The sequence below is a fragment of the Leucoraja erinacea genome, chromosome 14 (assembly GCF_028641065.1).
Source record: "Leucoraja erinacea ecotype New England chromosome 14, Leri_hhj_1, whole genome shotgun sequence".
NCBI classification, from domain to species: domain Eukaryota; kingdom Metazoa; phylum Chordata; class Chondrichthyes; order Rajiformes; family Rajidae; genus Leucoraja; species Leucoraja erinaceus.
The window spans coordinates 5,357,331-5,371,017 of NC_073390.1; the positions used below are offsets into that span (position 1 = coordinate 5,357,331).

Consider the following 13,687-nt stretch of genomic DNA (forward strand, 5'->3'; position numbering starts at 1 on the left):
GTGGCAATTGGATAGCATCCTGTAACTTTAAGACCAGTTTATCATGTTTAATAATCTTTACTGTAGTTGTGATGAATCCTCTATTTTTCCCCATAAATGCCCAAAGTCATGTACGACCCCAAATGCATAGCGAGAATCGGTGTAGATATTAGCACTTTTATCTTTTGCCAATATGCAGGCACGAGTCAGGGCATACATCTCAGCTGCCTGAGCTGACGTTCCGGATGGTAAAGCATATGCCTCCAACACTTGGTGTGGTGTGACCACCACATATCCTGTTAATAATCTGTCATTGCTAGGTCGGTGTGATGAGTAAATGGGACCAGGTCAGGATTATCAATCGGATGACTCTGTAAGTTCAGCCGGGGCGTGGCAGTGGCTTCCACAAGCAATACACAATCATGGTCACATCCTTCTTCTGGCAGTGGTACAAAGGTAGCTGGGTTTACAGCAGGCGATCGCTGATAACTATAGTTACAGTAGGAAGTGATAAAAGGATGACCATATTCCATTGTTCTAGCGGCTGTGAAATGCTGTGGCTGCAGAGTTCAATAATAACATCGCGGCATTGACCAAGAACGATGGGGATTGATTTTTCTATCATCGTAGCTGTTGCCGCTACAGCTCGCAAGCAGGCTGGCGTGCCATTTACTACAGCTGGTAAAGCCACGGAATAATAGGCTACCAGTCTTTTTCACCTCGATGTTCTTAAGCCAGGACCCAGGTTGCAAACCCCTTTGATACTAAAGGGGCGATAGGGATCACTATTTTGTTAATAGCTCTCAGGTCCTGGACAAAATGCCATTCATTACGCCTTCCCAATTTCGGGATCGGCATAATAGGAGTATGTGGCGGCATTGCCTTGCAGCTGCGGCTCACCTGCAGTCCGTTTGGCTTTTCTTTGTTTTGTTTTCTTTTGTCCCGTGTTACAGTTTATTTCAGTTTATTTAGTTGTATATGTGTGGGGGGTGGGTGTAACATGTTTTGTGACTCTTCCTTCGGGGGGAATGCGACCTTTCCTGCCGTATCCCCCGTCTCCGTATCCGTCTGCGCTGAGGCCTATCGCGGAGCTGGCGGCCTCCAACTGGGACCGACCTCGAGGCTCCGGAGGCAGAGCCAGCCAGGACTTACCAACGCAAGGCTGGCCAACTTCGGGGCTGTGGTTGCAGGGCGACCCAACTTCCAAGCCGACTTTGGAGCCTCGGAGGCTAGGCCATGGGCCAGTAGATGACATCGTCGGGAGCTCGCAGGTCACAGGTTGGTGACCTGTTTTTCCGGCGATCCCGCAACAACATTTGCGTCCACTGGACTGGAGGGCGGCAGCTTCAACCACCCCGGGCCACGGAGTTTGAACCGGCCCGTTTGTGGAGCTCGGATTCAGCCGCGGGACTTGCTCACCATCACCCAGCGGGGTCACAACATCGGAGGCCTGGATTGCCTCAGTGCAGAGGGAAGGGACATTGACTTTGGGACTTTAAACTGTGTTGAGTGTTTGTTGTGTTATTTATTCTATGTTATGACTGCAGGCTAAACCATTTTGTTGCACTGAAAAGTGCAATGACAATAAAATTGAATCCAATCCAATCCAATTACAAGGACTTTACGTTTTCACTAATACTCCTTGTTGTAATAAAGACATGATGACTATACTAGTTATCCCTTCTTTGGCCTCCGGGGTCAGTCGATACTGTTTTAAACATGGCAAGACAGCACCCTTTTTTAAAGTCACTTTATGCTCAGGGGCTGAATGCACTCGCCCCACATGATTCTTATACTTTGCCCATAGTTCAGAGGGTACTTGGACCAGAGCCATTGGTAACCTTGGCGGATCTTCAGTAGGCGGCTTTTCAAAAATAGTGTCTCATTTCTCTCTGACCCATGCGATTTTTCTTCTGGGTCATTAAAGAGGTCAATCTGGACCTCTCCTTTTGCCATTGGCAACTTTAAAACATAAATTGACTGCTTGTCCTTCAGCCTTTTTGTCATTTCTCCTATTTCCTTCGCTGTTGTTGGATGTCTAGTAGCTATGGTCAGGTGTGACTCAGTGTTGTCCCCCATCTCAAGTCGATCCCTTTGGTTTTGAGAAAGGTGGGCCATTATTCATAATCCGGTATTTTCTGCGGCAGCAGAGGAAACACAATCTGCCACAGGCAATGATGGTCCAATTCTATACGGCCATCGTGGAGTCTGTCCTCATCTTCTCCATCATGGTCTGGTTTGGCTGAGCCAACAAGCACGACATCCGGAGGCTGCAGTGAATCGTTCGATCAGCTGAGAAGGTTATTGGCTGCAACCTTCCCTCCATTGACGAACTGTAGACTGCAAGGGCCAGGAAGTGAGAGGGTAAGATCATCATTGACCCCTCCCACCCTGGGCATAAACTCTTTGAATCACCTCTCTAGAAGGCGACTCCAGACTGTCAAAGCTGCCACAGCCAGACATAAAAACAGCTTTTTTTCCCACGAGTAGTAGGTCTACTCAATAACCAAAAATCTGTAGCCTTCTTATGCTCTGGTATTTTATTTAATTCACATGTTTAATCAATAATGTTTTATTATTGTTTAATGCTTTATGTGTCATTCCTAACTGTATGTCATGTTGTCACTTCCGGGTGGGGCACCAAGGCAAATTCCTTGTATGTGAATACTTGGCCAATAAAATTATCCAATCAAAATTAAGTAAGAAAGTATATTCATATTTTCTTCCACAACTTGCATTCAAAAATAACACTTTTAGTTTAATATTCACCACCCCTCTTCTCACATTGGTCCCAATTGAACCTGAACTTACTCTCTTATCCTTTCTTAAACCTTCCATCCTCTTACTTCTGGAGACTTCCGTAACCTCTCCTGCACTCTCCTTCTCTTTAACTTCATCCATGCACTTCCTATTTGTTGACTGCCTTCCCCCCTCCTTCTATTAATTAGTTTAAAGCCATATGTGCAGCCCTGATTGTGGTTTGCCAGGACCCTGGTTCCAGGCGGGTTCAAGTGGAGTCTGTCCCATCTTTACAGCTTCCTCCTTCCCCAATACTGGCGCCAATGAAACACAAATTCAAATCCATTTCTTCCACACCAATCTTTGAGCCACAAATTCACCTTTGTAATCTTCTCAACCAGCATGTGGCTCAGGTAGCAATCCAGAGTTTGTTTTTGGTTCTCCCTTCAATTTAGTACCTAGATGCTTAAATTCCCTTAACAGAACCTCTTTCCTTATTCTACCTATGTCATTGGAACCCACAACGGCCATGACAATTGGATCTTTCCCCTCCCCCTCCCAGTTCCTCTGCAGGTCAGAAAAGATGTCCCAAACCCAGGCACCAGGCAGTCAACACAGCCTTTGGAAATCTCGATCCTCGTGACAGAAAATAGTGTCAATTCTCCTAAGTAATGTACCACCTCCCATTTAGCAGTGAGTAGATTCAGAGAAGTTGGGAAAGTGGGCAGAGAAATGGCAGATGGAATATAGTGTAGCAAAGTGTGGAGTCATCCATTTTGGCAGTAGGAATAAAGGCGTTGAGTATTTTCTAAATGTGGAGAGAATCCAGAAATCGGAGGTGCAAAGGGACTCTTGGTGCAAGATTCCTAAAAAGTTAATCTGCAAGTCGAATCGGTAGTAAAGAAAGCAAACGCAATGCTAGCATTTATTTTGAGAGGGCTTGTATACAAAAAATTCCATGCAATGCTGAGGTTCTATAAAGCACTGTTCAAGCTGCATTTGGATATTGTGAGCAATTTTGGGCACCATATCTGAAGGATGTGCTGCCTCTGGAGAGGGTCCAGAAGTTTACAAGAATTATCCCAGGAATGAGTAGAAACGTATGATGACGGCGCTGGGTCAGTACTCACTGGGATATAGAAGAATGAGGGGGGGGGGGATCTCATTGAAACATAAAGAATAGTGAAAGGCATGGACAGAGTGGACGTGGAGAGGATGTTTCTACTAGAGGTAGAGTCTAGAACTAGAGGTCATAGCTTCAGAATTAAAGGACATTCTTTTAGGAAAAGAATGAGGAGGAATTTCTTTAGTCTGAGGGTGGTGAATCTGTGGAATTATTTGCCAGAGAAGGCTGTGGAGGCTGCCAGTGGATATATTTAAGGCAGAGATAGATAGATTCTTGATCAGTACGGGTGTCAGGTTATGGGGAGAAGGCAGGAGAAAGGGTTTAGGAGGGAGATAGATCCGCAATGATTGAATGGCAGAGTAGACTTGATGGACCGAATGGCGTAATTCTGCTTCAATCACATGATCTTATGAGCATGCTTGCTAGTTTTGGTACTGGTTAAGGGTGTGTGAAATTGGAGAGTTCAGCATTGGCATACATGGTTAATTAATAATTGACTGTCGGGTCTCTTGGCTGCCATGTTACCGATACTAATTAGCCCTATCCTACATTGAGAGGTCCAAACTGGCTGATGCAAGAGTGCAATTGGTAAGTAAAAGAGGATATTAACCTTGAACTTGCTCTCTTTTGCGTAGTGTAGTGTAGTGTAGTGTAGATATGTGTGGCTTTCTAGACAAAATCTTGCAGTATCCAATTGATGCAATTCTGGGAGTTCTGTAAACTAACTTCACATTCAGCTTTTCCAATGGTTATGACAGTTTTCTACTTTAAGAATCAAAAATACTAACTTTTTTTACCAACATTCTTCCACAATCAATACAAAAACAAATAAATGGTTATATTTTGTTGCTGCTTGTGGATCCTTTCAGGGAAGATGGCTTTTTTGTTCATTTTGGTAACATTAGGATAATTTCAGATGCATTATTATGTATAACATTAATACTGTTTTCTTTTTCTTTTTTTTACCTTATTGCATTTAGGCTGCTCAAGATAAAGAGGAGCTTCAGAGGCAGGGGGATGAGCTTGATGCTAAAATTTCCAAAGGAGAAAAAGAATTAAGAGCTCTTGAAAATACACTCCAGCTCCTCCACAATCAAAATTCGTCATACCGAAAATCTTTCAGCAAGGTCACGGAAACAAGTATGCCTTTTCCCGTCATTTCATAATTGTTACCATTTCTAAAAAAAAGTTCAAATTGTTCAAGATGGTATCAATGCAACATTTCCACTTCATTTCTAATTAAAAAGGGCGCACATAGGTCCAAAGTTATTATTCTCCTACTTGGTGAATTACTGAAGGATGCAAAAAATCAACCTTGTTTTATCCAATTTAAGACAAGGAAAAAAGCAGTAATCAAATATGCAGTATCGCCAGCATATTGCTCCTTCCATTTCCATGTTAGTCCAATAGATTGCTACTAGTCTGCAATCTATTGGATTGGCCAAGGGCCAAAGCTACTGACCCAAAGTGTGATGCTGGCAATGTATAAATTGCCATTATAGTTCACTAGAGAATCAACAGATGTCTACAAATTCAAATTTCAGCCATCCCATGTGGGCGTTTTAAACATGAATATAGTTTATAGGGGCAAAGTTCAAGAGATGTGCAGGGCAAGTTTTTTTTATACAGGGTGGTGAGTACCTGGTCTGTGCTGCCAGGGGTGGTGGTTAACGCATATACGATAGTGGTATTTAAGAGAATTCAGATGGACATTCTTTACTGTACTAGTTTATGTTCTGTGTCCTAACCAGTTTGCCCTCAATCTGCAATCATTCCTGTCGTATTACAATTTGTTTAGTTGATCAATAGCTGTTGGCAGAATGTGAATTCAAGTTTGTACATTGTATCAAATAAATAAACTGAGAATATTATGTTTGTTTCATATGCTTTTGAGCTCCGTTTAAATCACAGGAGATATTTCTTCACCTAGTTGAAAGAAAAAATGAAAACACATGTAGCAATGCTCTAATAATCCTCTATTGGACCATTTACAAATCCAAGTGGTTTGGCAAATGGGTCACAGCATGGTAATTCCTCTGCACACCTCGCCCATGGTTTCCATTCTCCCCGTCAAGCACTGAGACCCTAATTCCGGCGCTCCCTTGCAACTCACCAGTGCCTCAGTTCATATTCCTTTTCATGTTTCAGTGCCCTGGTTCCCATACTCCCTTCTGTGCCCCAGCTCACTGGAATATTTATTATCTTAGTGTGTGCCATTTCAAAAAAAAAAAATCTAAAATCACATTGGAGTATTAATAGAAACAACATCCAATATCCTAAAATACCAAACCTGCAGGATTAAGAGTTTTCCTGTATGCATACCAAAATATCTAATACATCATCACAAATTACTGTATTAATGTTATTTGTCTTTAATTTAATACTAAATCCTTAAATTACGCTGCTCTAGAAGATACACAGTTGGTTTCACACTGCTGTCCCATTCACATTATTATCAATTTGGATAGACAATTGAGTTAAAAGATATAGAACAAAATCTAAACTGGTGACAAACTGAGTTGTGTTTTTCTTTGTACTACTATTTGTTATGTATTGATCCTGTATTGTATAAAACACGATTCATTCAACACTTTTAAAACTTAATTCATAACATCACTAGGTGAAGAATACGAGGATAAATTAAAGTTGGAAGAACAGAAACAGGCCATTGGAGAAAAATATAGATATAAACGCAGGCAGGTTCGGGAGCTCCAGGAAGACATTCTGGTAATCAATGAAAATAATTATGTTCCTATATAGGTGTTGAATAAAATATTGAAAATGGATTAAATTCAGATGGATTAACTCCATAACTTCTCATACTTCACTGCTGACTTACTCTGTCCTAATATTGCCATGTGTTGTCTTGACAGTGACTGCAAACGTCCTAATATATCATAATGTAATAAAGAGGAACTTCAGATGCTGTGTTTTACCGAAGATAGACATAAAATGATGGAGTATGTGGGTCAGGCAGCAACAGTGAAAACATGGATAGGTGATGTTTCAGGTCAGGACTATTCTTCAAACTGCTTGTAGTAGGCAGAGTGGGGAAGAAAACCGGAAGTGAAAAAAAGCAGGACAAATCAGATCTGGCAACAGATGATCTTCAACAAATGACCTCGGAGAGGAGGGACCCTGATAGGCAAATTGTGGGTTAGAGATAGGTGCAAATCCAAGAGGGATACATAGTTGCAGATTATGAAGTTAGTGAACAGGCTTTAAGTTGGGGGGGGGGGGGGAGGGGGAGGAGGTAACTGGTGTAAGGTCAGGCAAGGTTCACGGGAGGAGAGGAGAGGTTGGAGAAAATCTGAGAATTCAATGTTCATATCATTAGGTTGTAAGCAACCCAAACTAAATATGAGGTACTGTTTCTCCAGTTTGCTTGTGGCCTCACTCTGGCAATGGAGGAAGCCCAGGGCAGAATGGTTACTGTGGGAATGGGAACGGGAGTTAAAGTAATTGGCAACCGGGAGATCCAGTTGACCTTGGCGGATTGAGCATAAGTGTTCAGCTAAAACGGTTGCCAAGTCTGCACGGTCTCGCTGATGTATGAAATCCACATCGGGAACACCGGATGCAGTAGTTGAGGTGCTTGTGAACCCCTACCTCACCTGCAAGGATCAAAATTGATACCAGTTAAAGTTATTGATTATTTGGGATTCACTGTTAATTCAACTCGCATGTCTGTGACTCTGCCTGAGGGCAAGAGATTAGTTTTAATTGAAGGCTGTAACAAGCTCATGGGGGAGAAATCACCTTCAATTAGACATGTGGCCAGCTTGATTGGCAAATTAATGGCTGCCTTTCCAGCTGCACAGTATGGACCTTTGCATTGCCAACATTTACAGAGGGCAAAGGTACAGGCACTCAGGATACATGCAGGTCATTTCGACTGGCCCATGCAATTACCAGCTGAAGCTATTGCTGAAGTACAGTGGTGGATAAGGAACATTTCAAATTGCTCCAGCAAAATTCTGATTGAAGAACCTTCAGTTATTTTACAGGCTGATGTTAGTGCCCTAGGTTGGGGTGCTGCTGATACCATTTCTAGCTGTGGAAGATGGAATATGCATGAGGCATTTATTCTCCAATCACATGGAATTAATTATTTAGAGCTATTGGGAGCATTTTATGGGCTTAAGGCTTATTGTACCACCAAGCATCACTTACATGTTCAGCTTCAGATTGACAACACCACGGCAGTGGCGTATGTTAATCACATGGGTGGAATCAAGTCTGAATCTTGTGATAGATTGGCTAACCTTATTTGGCACTGGTGCATTAAAAGAAACATTTGGGTTTCAGCTGTCTACTTGCCAGGCAGATTCAACATGGTGGCAGACACCAGGTCACGCAAATTCAATGACAACAGAGGAGATTTACTAGAATGTTGCCTGGGTTTCAACAACTAAGTTACAGAGATAGGTTGAATAAGTTAGGTCTTTATTCTCAGGAGAGCAGAAGGTTAAGGGGGGACTTGATAGAGGTCTTTAAAATGATGAGAGGGATAAAATGATGAGAGGATAGACAGAGTTGATGTGGACAAGCTTTTCCCTTTGAGAATAGGGAAGATTCAAACAAGAGGACATGACTTCAGAATTAAGGGACAGAAGTTTAGGGGTAACATGAGGGGGAACTTCTTTACTCAGAGAGTGGTAGCGGTGTGGAATGAACTTCCAGTGGATGTGATGGAGGCAGGTTCGTTGGTATTTAAAAATAAATTGGATAGGCATATGGATGAGAAGGGAATGGAGGGTTATGGTATGAGTGCAGGCAGGTGGGACTAAGGGAAAAAAAGTTGTTCGGCACGGACTTGTAGGGCCGAGATGGCCTGTTTCCATGCTGTAATTGTTATATGATTATATGGTTAACACAGAATGGATGTTGAATCATGATGTATTTAATGATATTGTTGTTCGGCATGGGATGCCAGATATCGATTTGTTTGCATCCAGACTCAATCACCAGGTACCGAAGTATGTTTCATGGGAACCAGAACAGGGGCAGTAGCGGTAGGCGCGTTCTCGCTACACTGGGGCGGAGTGTTTTAATATGCATTTCCCCCATTCTGCCTCATCAGTCGGTGCTTGCTCCAGATCAAGCAGGACTCCGCCTCAGGAGTTTTGGTGGTACCCGACTGACCTGTACAGCCATGGTTCCCTCTCATTTCAGACATAATAACACAGCCGATTATTGCGGTCCCAAAACGTAATGACCTATTGGTGCACCCTGTGACTGGCGATCAACACTGTATGATCATATTAATCTGTTAATTTGCAGATTCTGAGGAGGCCATACCTGGGTCTGTGACTATCCAATCGTACCATGGACGTCATCACATCGTCCTGGAGGGATAGTACAAAAAGCAGTACATCTCTCATGTCAGGAAATGGGAGTTCTGTTTACATGGGAACATTACATACCACACAGCACGCATATCAGATGTACTAGAATTTCTGTACAAGCTATGTTTTGATGAAGGGTTGAGCTATAGTGCCAGGAGTGCTTGTGAACCACTATCTCACCTGCAAGGATTACTAAGGTTCCTGGATGGAATTGAGGGAGTATAAGGACAGATGTTACATACATCTTCCGCAGTTGCAGGGGAACAAATCTGGGAAAGAGGTGGTTTGGGTGGGAAGGGGTGAGTGAACCGAGGGGTTGCAGAGGGGTGGAGATGGAAAGGTGTGATTAGTGGTGGGATCATGTTGGAAGTGAAGGTAAAGTGGAAGGATGATATCGGATGCGGAGACTGGTGGGGTGAAGGGTGAGGACCAGGGGAACTCTGTCCTTGTTGTGTCGGGAGGGGGGGGGGAAGAGGGTAAGCGTAGAAGTGGCCCTTGTGGCTGAAGGGATCAGGGGGTATGGAGAGAAGGCAAGTACAGGATATTGAGTTGGATGATCAGCCATGATCATATTGAATGGCGGTACAGGCTTAAAGGGCCGAATGTCCTACTCCTGCACCTATTTTCTATGTTTCTATGTCTAATTCTGTGACACAGATGAGGGAGCCATCAATGACAACCAGTTGGAAACCATTTTCACTAAACAATGAAAACATTTTGGAGTCCTCGTATGGAGAACCTTATCTTGGGAGTAGATGCAGCAGAGACTGAGTAATTGAAAGTAGGGGATGGCATCTTTGCTAGAAATAGGTGGGAGGAAGTGTAATCAAGATAACGGTGGGAGTCGGTAGGTTAGTAGTTTGCAGAAACAATGTGTCTGGAGGGCAGTTCTGTTTGTGGAATTTGGGGAGGAAGTAGAAAGGAGTAGTGCAGGAGTGGGGAAAGATAAGGTTGGAGGCTGTGGAGGACAGATCGCCACAGGTGATAAAATCAAATACAGACTGGGAGATGATGACTTGGTGTTTGTAGTGTCATGGTCTAGGGGTAGATACGAGGCGGTGTCTGAGAGCAGGTGCATGCCTCAGCACGGTAGAGGTCAGCGTGCTAGACTACAAAGGCACCCGCTCTCACCTTAAATGGAAAATACTGGAGATATTTATAAAGTCAGGCAGCATCTGTACAAAGAGAATCGGAGTATATATTTTGGGTCAATGACTTTTATCAGAACTAAAGTCAATTTTTAATCCCTTCTTGAAAAATGTAATCAAGTTTTAAAATTGCCCCATTCCATTGTTTTGGGATTAATCAGGAATTTCATCGGAACGATTCTTTGAAAAAAGTGATATTGTGATAGATGAATGAGATTTTTCTTCGGAGTCACGTGAGTGATTCGGTTAAAAACTCCGCCAGTCCGCATGCGCGTCATTACATCTGACGCATGGCGCAGCGACCGGCTGGGAGGTGTAGCGCTCCTCCAGCGGTAAGTTTTAAAAAGCCTCAGGTAAGTGTCAAACTTAGTCGGAGGTCGTTTTCTGCGCTTGATAATTCTTGTTTCGGGAGGCAAGTCCAAGCATGGAGAAAGCGTTGAGAGCAAGGCGAGCCGTCGCGAAAGTAACTAAAGAAGACCGCGGGAGTGCGGGTAGCGGGCAGCCGCCTAGTTCATCTACTGAGTCGCTAACGGTAAGATCAGTGACTGCAGACTTGGTCTGAGGGCACCGTGGCTGCGCCTGTCGGGCGTAAAGCCACCAGCAAGTCTGCACGGCCGATAGACTCGGATGAGTCCGGCCTGGAGGGTTCCCCTCCGGGAATGGATACCGTGTTTGGTCGGTTATCCAGGATGGAGCTCCTAATGGAGAGGATGCTCCACCAAGACACACTCCAGCAGGAGGTATTGTGTCAGCGCCGGCCTCTCCAAGAGCCCGCGCCAGTGGCACCTACTACAGGGCTGCTTAATGTCTCCCTCTTGGAGGAGGAGAGCATAACGGGTCAGTATGAATCTGACGCCGAATCTGTGGGTTTAGCAGTGGAGGCTACCCCAAGGGATGAAGGGCATGTCAGAGGTACCATTCCTGGCAGCAAGATTGGCCATCCCAACAGACTCAGGAGAGCCGCTGGGTGAAGAGTTGGCTGCGAGTATTAATTACTTGGCCTCACATCAGCTTCAGGAGATGACCATAGTTGCAACGGCCAAGAAGTACGACACCCCGGCTAATTGTATCCTGCTTAAAGTGCCGGCAGTAAACCACGCCATCTGGGGCCATATGGGCGTAGGCATCAGGGCGCAGGAGATGAGGCTGCAAAGAGTGCTGAAGCTGCTCGCATCGGGCATTACGGCATTCGGCAGGTCGGTGGATGGTGGGCACCTGACTGATGTTCAGCAGGGTGCCCTGGCTCTCATGTGCAATGCGCACTTCGAGATAAACTGCCTGAGAAAGAGCGCATCCGCCCTACCATCAACCCGAAGTTCGCTGCCCTGTGTAAGCCTAGCAACATCCAGCCACCGAATCTGCTGTTTGGGGAAGACCTCGCAAAACGGTTGAAGGAGCTGGACTACGAGGCAAGAACCGTCGGGCTCATTAAGGCACCAATGGCCAGCAGAACCCTTCGGAGGCAGTACCCCTGAAACCGGGTCGGGTCAAGGACCAAGCCGGCCATTCAATGTGCACAACTGGCGCACTCCAGCAGGAGCACGACCAAACATGTCTTTTCCCGCCAGAACCACGGGACAGAGAGTTCCACCGGTAACCATGGAGGTAGGTGGGTCTGGTTCTTGTCGAAACATATGGAGTGAGAATCAATAGTGCCATCAATAGTGCCAGGAGTGCCCTGTCATCGTACTTGTGGCTGAGGTCGGACTACAGTCTGTAGGATCTCATCCTTTAATATCCTGGGTTATGAAGGGTGTTTTTAATTCCAATCCCCCCAGGCCCAGATATTCTGAAATCTGGGATGTGAGCGTGGTACTCACGCTGCTTCGTCAGTGGGGTCCAGCCACATCCTTGTCTTTGGTCAAAATTACCCTTAACTTGGTCATGCTCATGGCGCTGATTTCAGCGCAACGGGTTCAGACTTTGCAGAAGCTGCGACTGGGCAGGATGGTGTCATCTGGGAATGACGTTATGTTTTACATCTATGATCTAATTAAACAGAGCAGACCAGGGGTGTCAGGATTCAAGCTTGTACTGTCAGCATATCCCACGGATTTATGGCTGTGTGTAGTGGCGCACTTGCGATATTATATCGAGGTCACCAAAACCCTCAGAGGTTCGGAAGTAGCGTTGTTTATTATCCACAAAAAGCCACATATGAAAGTGTCGGTTCAGACCATTTCAAGATGGCTGAAACAAGTGCTGGTTTGTGCAGGAGTTAATACTGACAATTTTAAATCGCACTCCACCAGGGCGGCATCAACGTCAGCAGCGAGGGCAATGGACGTCCCTCTAGACCATATCCTCGCGGCCGCAGGATGGTCAAATGAACTGACTTTTCAGAGGTTTTATAATAAACCACTTATCGAACCCGGGGTGTTCGCCCATTCCAATTTAAGTTCTGTTTCATAGCTTCCCCCTGGGAGAGAGGGGTCGCTATTGTGTTTTCTTTCTTTCTTTTGGGGAATTAAAGCATCAACATGTTGATCTGTACCATGTTTCAATGCATTGCTCATTATTCACTCATCCTGAGTCAACTGATGCAGTGTGAGAGCCCGGATTCGTATCTACGGCATGAAATCACAGCTTTGAAATCTTCACGGAATCACTCACGTGACTCCGAAGTAAAATAGTAAGATTAAACGAGAACATACCAGTTTGAAGTTTGACCTTTATTTTATAAGGAGTTACGATGAGCGATTACGTGCCCACTGCTCCCGGGCCCTCATATCATAAAGGTCATTTGGTATGGCTGGTTATAATCTTACTATGTTACTTCAGTTACTGTTATCTGTGATTTCACACCGCTGCTTTGAAGATTGACGCGCATGCGGACTGGCGGGGTTCTTCACGCTCATCGTAACTCCTCATAAAATAAACATCAAACGTCAAACTGGTAAGTTCTCGTTTAATCTTACTATTTTTAATAGGTCATGGAGAAACAATGTCAATGAAACAGCTCTTCATCCAAAAACATCACCCACTTCTCCAGACTGTAAAATAGAAGTTGGAGTATATCAAAATTCATACCTCACCACTTGGGCAAATATCAGAGTTTCACCTTAGTTATGATTTAAAAAAAAAGAGATCTCACTTGAAACAATAACTTTTTCAATTATACCACTTTCAATTCAGTATTTATTTCAGATTTTTAGCACCTGCAGCTTTTTCATTTATGGGAATAACTGAATTGTTATGAAAATGTTGATTTTGATATTCCGTATTATATACTTCATAGCTTTTATGAATAAATCATATTTTCAAATAAAAATATAAATTAAAGATCAGGAAAGGCATTTTGACTAATTGAGCAGAAATTATTTTCAACTATCCTCCATATTATACTG

General features: G+C 44.1%; 1 protein-coding gene across 1 annotated transcript in view; it reads left to right on the plus strand.

Moving 5' to 3' along the window:
- The window catches only part of ccdc39 (coiled-coil domain containing 39), a 194,718-nt gene that overhangs the window by 126,997 nt on the left and 54,034 nt on the right, over positions 1-13,687 (plus strand). Inside the window, exons 15-16 of the mRNA XM_055645401.1 lie at positions 4,825-4,984; positions 6,465-6,571. Coding sequence (XP_055501376.1) covers positions 4,825-4,984; positions 6,465-6,571 — 267 coding nt within the window. The remainder of the gene's footprint in view (positions 1-4,824; positions 4,985-6,464; positions 6,572-13,687) is intronic.